At 39.3% G+C, this 11,040-nt stretch overlaps 1 protein-coding gene across 1 annotated transcript in view; it reads left to right on the top strand.

Annotated features, from left to right (window-relative positions):
* Window positions 1-513: 513 nt before the first annotated feature.
* The window catches only part of Ankub1 (ankyrin repeat and ubiquitin domain containing 1), a 28,073-nt gene continuing 17,546 nt past the window's right edge, over window positions 514-11,040 (top strand). The window contains exons 1-2 of the mRNA XM_031373891.1: window positions 514-917; window positions 2,957-3,100. Coding sequence (XP_031229751.1) covers window positions 828-917; window positions 2,957-3,100 — 234 coding nt within the window. The 5' untranslated portion in view covers window positions 514-827. The remainder of the gene's footprint in view (window positions 918-2,956; window positions 3,101-11,040) is intronic.

Raw genomic sequence — 11,040 nt, 5'->3', positions numbered from 1 at the left:
AAGAAAGAGAGAGAGAGGAGAGAGAGAGAGAGAGAGAGAGAGAGAGAGAGAGAGAGAAAGAAAGGAAGAAAGAGAGAAGGAATTCCCACTGATGCCAAGAAAGATCACAACAGCAAATTGTTCTGAGTAGCACAAAGACTAAAAGAAATATCAATTATATTGTGTTGCTATGCAGCAGATTTTATTATGCAAGGATGGGAAGAGAAAGGCCACTTTCGTTTTCCTGGTACAAATGGGTTTTGTTCTGTAAACCCATGGTAGGTTTGGATACACTGCCAGAGAGCAAGTACACAAAGTTGTTATGGAAACTAGAATGCTTCTGTGCAGACTTTTACAGAGAATTTTCAGGACCACCTCATTCAACAAAATCAACTTCATTTGCTTTGCTGTAAACCATTGCACCCTAATGAAGCCTGTATTCTTATGGGTTCTTTGATTAGCTTTTTTTTGAGTGATAAATTCAAAAGTCAGGGGATGGCAATTATAACATCAACATGTCACTTGTGTGTAGGATCTTTGCTCTACATGTCAGAAGCCTGCTCACACTTGCCTCGGCCATTGTCAGCTGTGCTGGTTTCTGTAATCTGAGAACCAGGTAGCTATCGTGATTGTGATGAGGAAAACATTTCCTCCAACAGAGCCACTGTCTACACTGTCCCATATCAGGGTACCGACCTTGCATGTATCTTTTTATGCTCTTTCAAGTTTCTGTGGAGAATAGACAATGATAGCTGCCTCTAGCCATCACTTTTGTCCTCAATTGTGAATTGCAATTTTTTCCAGCCATCTTTAAAAACAGGAGTTTTGTTTGTCTTGTTTTTGAGAAGATGAGGATTTTCATAGCTTTTGAAGGATCTTTTGAGGCATTCGATGTTGAAGCACATACATCGGTGGGAGCCATCAAGCAGATGATAAAGGTATGTGTTTGCTCAACGGTCACTAAGATGTATTTGGGTTTAACTATGCCTTACAGTTGAAAATCTGCAGAGGATAGAGATATGATTTGGTACATTTTTAACATGAGGAACAAAGAGGTTTTGGAAAATATCATTATTTGCTTGCATACTAGATTGATAAGAATATGTTACATTTGGGGATCTTAGATAAGAAAACAAACTGACTAGTAAATTCTTGATGGAGGGCGGGGAAGTTTATAGTTAAGTTTCGCTTCTCTTTAGTGAATTCATGGTTTGTACCTGGACCAGATAGCTTACTAGAATTATTCACAAAAAGAGGAAAATATAACACTAGCTTTAACTCCTGCAGAGTGTGCCAGTTACTGACAAATGCCTTGTTTGATAAGCAAACAGATAAGAGGAAGCAAAGGATTTTGGAGAGTTAGAAGACATCAATGAGCCTGTGAGCTTCAATTTTATTTGGAATTCAGAGAAAACTGGAGCTCGGTGAGGGCATCTTACCTCAGACCACACTGCCAGGATAAGAAACAGTCATGAAATATTTAATTTAGATGTGGTCTAAGGAGTCTATATTAAGGAGTAGATCTTTTTTGTTTTGCTTTGTTTTGTTTTGTTTTGTTTTGTTTGGTGGCGCACGCCTTTAATCCCAGCACTTGGGAGGCAGAGGCAGGCAGATTTCTGAGTTTGAGGCCAGCCTGGTCTACAGAGTGAGTTCCAGGACAGCCAAGTCTACACAGAGAAACCCTGTCTCGAAAAAAAAACAAAAAAACAAAAAAAACAACAAAACAAAACAAAAGATGAGGTCTCACTATATAGCTCTGGTAATAGACCAAGCTAGCCTCAAACTCACAGTACCTGCCTCTGCCTCCTAAGTGCTAGGATTAAAGACGTGTGTAACCATGCCCAGCCTTATTGAATATTTCCTGAGGATTGTTATTATTGCAATCTAGATCTCGCACAGGAAATAAATACCTAGTATGTGTCATAGATCTGTGTGGAAGGATGATAAAGTCTCTCAGAATATTGTTAAATGCATAAAATATGTAAGATAAAAATAGAGCCACATAACATACACAGAGAGGGAGAGAGAGAGATAGAGATAGAGTGAGAGACAGAGAGAGAGAGACAGACAGACAGACAGACAGACAGAGACAGAGAGAACTGCGGAGGGCAAGGCGATACGCGCTTATAATCCTAGTGCTATGATCTCTAAATATTGGGGCCAGCCTAAGCTACAGAGTAAAAGACTCTCTCAAAGAAAACCAGAAAAAAAGTGAATTGGAATTAAAATATAATCTTCAAATAATAAAAATCAAATTTATGATACAATGATATGGGATATGGGGTTTTATTAACATTAGCGTTACAGGTTCTAACAATGCACTTAACAACTAGTATATTTTCAAATTAGTAGTAAGTATACATGATATTCTGAAATATCTGTAACAACAGTAACATAAAATGAAAGCAAATGTAATTTGCAATTAACAACAAAGACATAGCTCCAGATAATTACTTAATCAAGCAGAATTAAAGAGGGATAAATCTCAATTTCACTTAGGGTTAACAAAAATAAAGCTTTAGGGACTAGAGAGGTAGTTTAGTGGTTAAACAATGGCTGTTCTACCAGAGGACCTGGGTTCAATTCCCAATACTCACCTGAGAGCTGTTATTCCAGTCTCCAATGCCCTCTTGTAGCATCCTCAGGTTCCAAGCACACATGTGGTAGACAGATAGACATGCAAGCAAAGTACTTGCACACATAAAATGCAAATAATACATTTTTTAAAAAACGAAGGTGTAGGGTTTTTTTTCCCAGCTAAAATCTATTTATAAGCTATGGAAACAATAGAGCCCAAGCTAAGAACCCTATCCAATCTTTCTCCCCTTTGTTCTAGAACAATTATTACACTATATGAGTAGGGAGGGAAGAAGGGAGGAAGAAAGGAGAGGAGAGAAAGAAGGGGGAGGGGAGCATTGTACTTCTGGTCTGCTAGTAAAGGACAGACTGTTTTTATAAGATGTCATTGCTCTTTAAGGATTATTTCCACATTCCTCTTTCTGAAGACAAACAAGGCAGGAGGTATCTTGAGCTGATGTATGCTGGAGCAGCCCTAAGGAACAGCTGGAGTCTGTCAGATGTTGGAATATCTTTCTGTTCAACTCTCAAATGCTTTGTTAAGGTATGATAGAATAATGCTTGTTCAAGATGCCTCTCTCATGTGAAGGGAAGTTGTGAATGTGAATAATTTCATAACTTAGAAAATGCTTTCCATAGGCTGGTGTGGTTGGCGCATACCTCTAATCCCAGCACTTGTGAGTCAGAGACAGGACAATCGTAAGTTTGAGGGCAGCGTAGGCTATATAGTAAGATCTTACCAAAAAGAATGTAATAAAGAGGGTTTTCTTTTCTTTTTTAATTTTTAGATTTACTTATTTTATCCTATGTGTGTGAGCACAGAAAAAGATGTTGGTGCTAGAGTTACAGGTGAATGTGAGACACTGGATGTGGGTTCTGAGAATCAAAGTCAAGTCAACTATAAGCAGTACATTCTACTAACCTCTGAGCCATCTTTCTAGCCCCCGTAAAGATTTATTTTTAATTATATGTATGCGTGCACATGGATATGAAAGCAGTTACCAGCAGAGGCCAGAGTCGTTGGATTCCCTAAGAACGGGAGTTAGAGACAGTTGTCAGCTGCCTTGCATGAGCACTGAGAACCTAACCTAGGTCATCTACAGGGGTACTACATACTCTTAACCTCCAGCCTTCCTTGTCTTGTGGTCTCTCCAGTGTACACGTGGTCTTATGCAGGCTTCCTGCTTATAAAGGGCAGTAAGATACAGATGCTCTATCCCTCCCATCCCCTGCCATTTCATCCCTCTTTCTTGCCTCTTCTCTCACCATCTACCCCATCCTGTCATCACAAGACTCACCATAGACCAGAAAGTCTAAGAGTTTGCTCTGAAATATCTGTGCAGAATGGAGTAGATGAGGTCACTTCCTGGGTCACAAAGATTAGGGGCGGTGGTGTGATGAAGAGGAAATTCTAAGCAATAAGAATGATGGATGAGCATTTGTACTGTTTTGTGCTAATTTGACTTCGAGATAGAATTATCTAAAAAGAAGGATCCTCAAATGAGAAAATGACCCTATAAGACTAGCCTGTGGGGCATGCTTTTCATTGATAATTGGTGTAGGAGGACCCATTTCACAGGAGGTAGTACCACACTTGGGTTGGTTGTATAAGAACAGAGACTATCAGGTTATATCCTTCAGTGATGGACTGTAATGTGGAAGTATAAGCTGAAATAAACCCTTTACCCTGCAAGGTGCTTTTGGCCATTGTGTTTTATTACAACAGTAGAAACCCTAAAACTGTCTATATCTGAGTCATACAAAGTGGCCATCTGAACTAGTATATATACGCAGGAGAAATGTCTTTCCCATTTTGGGGGGTGTCCTTAACTAATGGTACATAACTTGGGATCCTGGACTCAGCTTATTTTGCTAAGCACTTTATAGAACCCTAACCCTAAAATATGCAAGCTGTGTGCTTTGCAGTTTCCTGGGCCCAATATCTCTAAATTACAATTAATTTTTAATGGGACAAGTGACCCAACTAAGAGCTGCTGTTTGTGCCAAGTACCTTGTGCTCTTTTGAACCCTTGTAAGCATGAGCTCTCATCCCTTTTAAGCATGACACTTATTTTCTCATATTCAGCATTAAAAATTTTTATGAGACTCAAAGTTAACTCTTAATATGCTTATGTTTAAAAAACACTTTCCCATATTAATGACTAAACACTTAATAGTCATGAATGTTATTGCATGACTCCATTTATATAACTTTAATGTTTTCTGGGAATTTATTATTCATGTAGTCTTTATATTTTTATGGAATGCTTAACTACCAAAAATTGAAGTTACAGTGACTGTAATTTCTCTAATTTCATTCCTCTAATACTCAGAAAATACTTTTAAAGCACATCAAATTAAATTCCTTTTCTCTTCTTTTCTTCCCTTTTCTTTTCTCTCCTTTTCTTTTTTTTTCTTTCTTTGTTTCTTTCTTTTTTTTTTTTTTTTTTTTTTTTTTTTTTTTTTTTTTTTTTTTTTAACAGCATCTTGCTATGTACCCAAGGCTGCTCTCAAGCTTTTGGTTCAAGGTGTTAGGATTAGAAGAGTATACCATTACATCTAGCTTCTTTGTCTTTTCTTAATCAGCTTCTCTGTATGTCTTTTCTATAATATGTTAAGGTACTGTAGAGCCATTCAGAATCAACTCTTTACAATCTCTAAGTACTGTTTAATGACAACGATGTGGATCTATATTTTTTAATTTATTATTTTATTTTATATGTGTGATGTTTTGCTTGCATGTATATCTGTGTACCACATTGTACCAGATGCCCATGGAGGCCAGAAGGGGTGTCAAATCACCTTAAACTGGATTCACAAATGGTTTTGAACTGCCATGTGGGTGCTGGGACCCATAACTCAAACCTGGGTCTCTTGCAAGACCAACTAGTGCTCTGAACCACCCCTCTCCAGCCCCAAGGTTGGTTTGTTTGTTTTAGTTTAATTGTTGGTTTGCTCAGAGACAGTGTGGTAAGTTCAATTCTAACTTTTGAGCTGGCAGGAGGGATTTAATGGCTCAATATACAGAATGTATTAAGACTGCTTTTATTTAACTAAGACCCGCCTTAGTCTTCATTGTTTAAAACAAATATTATATATTTTCGACTAGTTAATATATTCTTGTACTCTTGTCAAGATACAAAAGGATATTGTTAATTCCAGTGGTCAAAACCAAATTTGAGGCAAGCTTTAATTAAATATGGAGCAAGAGGATACATGTTTGGCCAGGTCCATCTCTGGGTCCCCAGAAATGGCCACAAGTTATACCTTGGAGGGATTAAAAGGGCAACTCCACAAGGCCACCATATTTCCCATCAGGCCCAATCAGGGGCAAGCATTGATCCTGATGTATTTCCTGCCTTTTTACCTTCTACCCACATCCAATCAGAGACAAGAGTGTATCCTGCTGTATTTTCTGCTCATAAACCTCCCACCCACATGTGATCAAGAACATCTTGGGCAGGTGCAAATGGGCCAGACAAACTTGTTTAGGGAAGTGAAAATATAAATAACCTCCAGCATTTAACTTCGGTTCTCACAACATATGCCTTCCAGTTCCTCCCCTAAAGCTGTTCTGTATTCATAGTTACACTGAGAAAAACATTTCATAAGTACTGTCAATAAAACATCATCCATCTGAGTACTGCAAGCTCTGCACTGAACTCTAACCTTTTTATGGGGTTCAAAATTACAAAGCAAGGAATAGACTTTAGTGGTAAAATAGCTTCTTTGAGAGAATCAAGAGCATGGGCATCATTGGCATGCTAATCAACACAGGGTTTTATTACAAACTCACACTTTATGGGGAGTTTACAGATTTTACTCTTCATTCTGTCCACTGGAGTCACATCTAGAGTTTGTTATCACAAACTTTAAGAAGGAAAATGTGTCTTTAATCTGAAGAAAAATAATTACTTAACTGTTGGTTCCTATTTCAATTAGATGGTTAAACAGGCTATTTCTAAAATCCACAGTATTTACTATTTATATATGATAGCATCTGAAAATGAATTTACAATAATAAAAACTCTCCATTGAAAACAAAAGATCCCATGCCCTCAAGAATGATCTATCTCAGGTAACCAGAGGCTGCTCTGCAAACACATTATTGCTTTATTGCATAACTATATACATACAAATGTAAGTAATGTCCTTGTTCGGTAGCAATTATGTTGCTGTGTGCAAGTTTGTTCTGCCTTCTGAGAATCTAGGAAAGCCCTTTAACTTACTTTAGCATAAGTTAGAAATGTGGCAAAAGCCAGAGACTCCTACTGAATTCAAAAGCTTACCAAATAAGTAGGTTTTCTTTTAAAACACGTTCAATTAGGGAGGCAGACGAGTTCCAGGCAGTCAGGACTACAGAAAGAAACCCTGACTTGACAAAGAAAAACAAAGCAAGCACACACAAACACACAAAACCGCAAAACAAACAAAACAAACAAAAGTACAAGTAGATATATGTCATGAAATTAAACCAGGGTAGCTACTTCTTATTGTACTTATATTTGTGTGTAGTTTATGAAGTATTGTTTATGTGACAAAAAGATCTTATGTAAATATTTAGGTGATGTACTGTTAAGTACATTTTAAAATAGTCGATTCTCCAGTATTTGTGCACATGAAAGCATCAAGGGCCAAGTAAGAATGTTAACAAGACAGTATATGACTACTGCATGTACTGCATATACAGTATACGACTATGTTCAGACTTCACTGCAGGGCACTGAGTGTTTGCAGGGCCTAGATTCCCCCCTTCTCTAATCCCAAGGCAACATGCTCCCTAATATTCTTGAATTTTTCTCTTTCTACAACACTGTCCTTAGTTACAAGCAGCAGAAACAAACCACAGAAAATTAAAACAGAAAAGAAACCTATTCAAAGCCTACTGGGTAGTTGTCAGACTGAAAGTTAGAGTACATATGCAGAGGTCCTGGCGCAGGCCTGTGTACGCTTGTGATTGCTGCTTCATCCTCTGTGAGTTCAGATGAGCATTGCCCAGTTGGTTTGGAGAGCCTTGTTCTCCTGGTGTCCTGTCCCCTCTGTCTCCACCATTCCCTTGGCTCCTCTTCTGTGAGGTTCTTTGAGTTCTGAGGAGAGGGATTTGACGGTACTGTCTCATTTAGAGCTGTGTGTTTTAAACTCTGTCTCTCTCTGTCTCTCTCTGTCTCTCTGTGTCTCTGTCTCTGTCTCTGTGTGTGTGTGTGTGTGTGTGTCTGTGTTTGTGTGTATATTTGTGTACACGCGCGTGATATCTGGCTGTAGGTGTCTGTGTTTGTTCCTGTCTGCTGCAAGAGGGAGCTTTTCTGATGCTGGCCACATAAGGCACCTATCTAGGAATGTAGCAGAATATCATAGGAGTCATTTTATTGTTTTTTGTTTGTTTTGTTTTGCTTTTTTTCTTTTTGTTTTTTAGACTAGTAGTATCAGTTTTTCACCCTAGATTTCTGGACTATGTAGTTTCTGGTTCTTGGTTACCCTAACAATGCCAGGTATGTGTTCTATCGCATGGAATGGTAAGTCAAATCAGACATTGGTTAGTTACTCCCACAGTATGTGCTGCCATGAGCTGGCATGCTTTGAAGGCGGGCAGATAGTAGATCCACGATTTTGTGTTTGAGTTGGTGTTTACATTTCTCTTTTGGTAGCCTGTAGAGTACTTTCTGTGTCATAGACACAGAGTCAGAACAAAGTTACAGAAATAACATCAGGCTGTTCCTTGCCTCCCACACAGTTCTTCCTCTTTTCATAGTGCTCAGCCATTCCACCTTTCTTTTTCTCTTATCTCTCCACCACATGCTGGCACTTGCACAGCATAGTAGAATCCATGGCTGGTAGGCCACACAGCAGTGGGTGCCTTCTCCCTGCCCATGCCAGCTGTTCACATGGTAACAGGTGGTCCCCTGGAAAAAAAATCCAATCCTATATGTGTCTAACCATGATTTATTTATGGTTTCATTTATCTGATAGCATCTGCTTTTTATTGTTGGTGGTGGTGGTGGTAGTGGTGGTTTTTCAAGACAGGGTTTCTCTGTGTAGCCCTGGCTGTCCTGGAACTCAGAAATCCACCTGCCTCTGCCTCCCAAGTGCTAGGATTAAAGGTGTGCACCACCACTGCCTGGCTAGCATCTGTCTTAGAGTTTTCATTGTTGTGAAGAGACACTGTGACCAAGACAAGTCTTATAAAGGACATTTAATGGAAACTGGCTTACACTTATGGCAGGAAGCATTGCAGCATGCAGGGAGATGTGCTGGAGGAGCTAAGATGTCTACATCTTGATCTGAAGGCAGCCAAGAAAAAACTTTCTCTTCTGCACTAGGTGGAACTTGAGTAGAGAACTTCAAGGCCCATCCCCATAGTAACACACTTCCTCCAACAAGGCCACTCCTACTCCAACACTGCTATACCTCCTAATAGTGCCACTCCCTGGGCCAAGCATATTCAAACCACCACAGCATCTGACATACCTGGGCATAACTAAGCAACCCGTCTTAGTTCAGAATGCCTGGGGAGGAATATCATGTATGAAGGCAGAGAGATGACTTTGCTTTCAGAACCTCTCTTTTAAAAGTATTTATGTATATGAGTGTGTGTGCACATGTGAGTACATACATGCATACATGCTATAGTTTCATGTGGAGGTCAGTAGACTGCTGAAGGGAGTTGGTTATCTCCTTCCATCATGTGTGTCCTGGGTATTGAAGTCAGGTCATTAGAGTTGGTGGTAAGTGGGTCTATCCATGGAGCCATCCTGTTGGCCCATAGATATCTCGTCTTACAGCCTATTTTATGATACTTTCTATTGTATCATTAAGGTACTATTTGTTGGCATCTGCAAGGGTGGTAGACTATCTCTGCTACTGCAAGAGGCAAAAAGGTAGTTTGGTTCAACATGACTAAATAGCTAGTGTTGGTTGAAACTTCAAGACTCTGGCCCTCAGTAGTTTAGGGAATTTTTTTTTTCTGGTGAGATATAACTCAGTCTTATGTGTACAATAAAAAGGCATAGCTACATTAAAACTCTTTGTAAAAATACATGTGATCTCTTCTATAAAGATGGATTCTCTAGATCGACTGCATGGAACACCTTCCACAGAGATAGGTTCTATAGCCTGACAAGCTTGTGACAAGGGTATAGGGGAGAGTCAGTGCAGTCTCAGCCACACAGATAGCACCAAGGTCACCGGGCTACTAACCACAGCTGTACGAAGCCTTTTGGGTGAAAAACAGATTGTACATCCCTCCCTTTGACGGAACAACCCTGGGTATTTAACATTCCTAGTTCTCCTCCTGCTTCTCTGTAAGCACAAGGCCCCTGCCTCCCGCAGGCATCTATATGCTCCCTTTTCCATACAATCAAGGGCGGACCTCTCTTCTGCCTCTACACCACATTATAGTTCAAACTACTAAATGAACACAAAGTTTATGACATAGGGAATGTATGGAAACTATTTTCTCCCTACATTAGAAAATAAATGAGTCTGGGATGTTATCTGTGTTCATTGATAAAAACTATGGCACAAAATTTTAGTACAAAAAAAAAAAAAAAAAAAAAAAAAAAAAGAAGAAGAAGCAGACTTGAAGGCGTTTCCAGAGATTTAAGAATCTAGTTTCATACGTAGCAATTTTTCCCAGTCACTTCTGGTTGTCATCTAAAGCTGCCAGCTATTCTGCTGTCCCCCCTCGTTATTACTTGCTGCAGCGTTATCTATATGTATGCACAGATTAGAGACCTTTTTCCTTATAATCATAGGATAATTAATATTCTGGCCTACTTTTAATCTATCTAATGTTATTATGTGATAGATTGCAGGTGAGATTAATTCAGTTAAGTGGGTAAGATCAACTTATGCAATAAATAAAACAATACAGTTTTATTTACATGTTGTTATCTGTTTGTTTGCATTTCATTTGTCATTTGTTTGCCTTTATTGATAAATATAAATTAGAGAGTGCTAAAGAGAAATTGGAGGATTCTAAAGAAATAACAGACTGGTGTTGTGTAAATTACAATTTTCCTTTCTCCTCCACTATCTTTAAAAAATGTTTATAGGGTTAGAGAGATGGTCCAGCAGTTAAGAGCACTGGCTACTCTTCCAGGGCTCCTGAGTTGAGTTCCCAGTAAATAAAGATGCCAGCAGCCAATAGCTGGGGGGGACAGACAGAGGTGGGATTTTAGGATTTCCTGGGCTTGAGCCTGGGAGGAAGAAGGAGGAGATCTGCCGTGTTGGATCCATCCATAGCACCTGCCATGGAGTCGAGAAGCAAGAAGAGTGGCCCAGAAAAACAGGAGCCAGATGGCTGACTAATTAGAGTTAAGAGCAGCCAAGATGGAACACAGGAATTAGTAAGTAGTAACTCAGAATTATCGGCGGAGGGTAGATTCTAGCAGCATGGAAGTCGATCAGCTATTGTGCCTGCTTAAGGCACCTTAAAATATAAACACAGAAGTGTGTGTGTGTGTGTGTGTGTGTGTGTGTGTGTGT

The sequence above is a fragment of the Mastomys coucha genome, unplaced genomic scaffold (genome assembly GCF_008632895.1).
Source record: "Mastomys coucha isolate ucsf_1 unplaced genomic scaffold, UCSF_Mcou_1 pScaffold16, whole genome shotgun sequence".
In the NCBI taxonomy this organism is placed as follows: domain Eukaryota; kingdom Metazoa; phylum Chordata; class Mammalia; order Rodentia; family Muridae; genus Mastomys; species Mastomys coucha.
The sequence above is the reverse complement of the archived record's forward strand: the minus strand, read 5'-3'. Positions and strand labels throughout refer to the sequence as shown.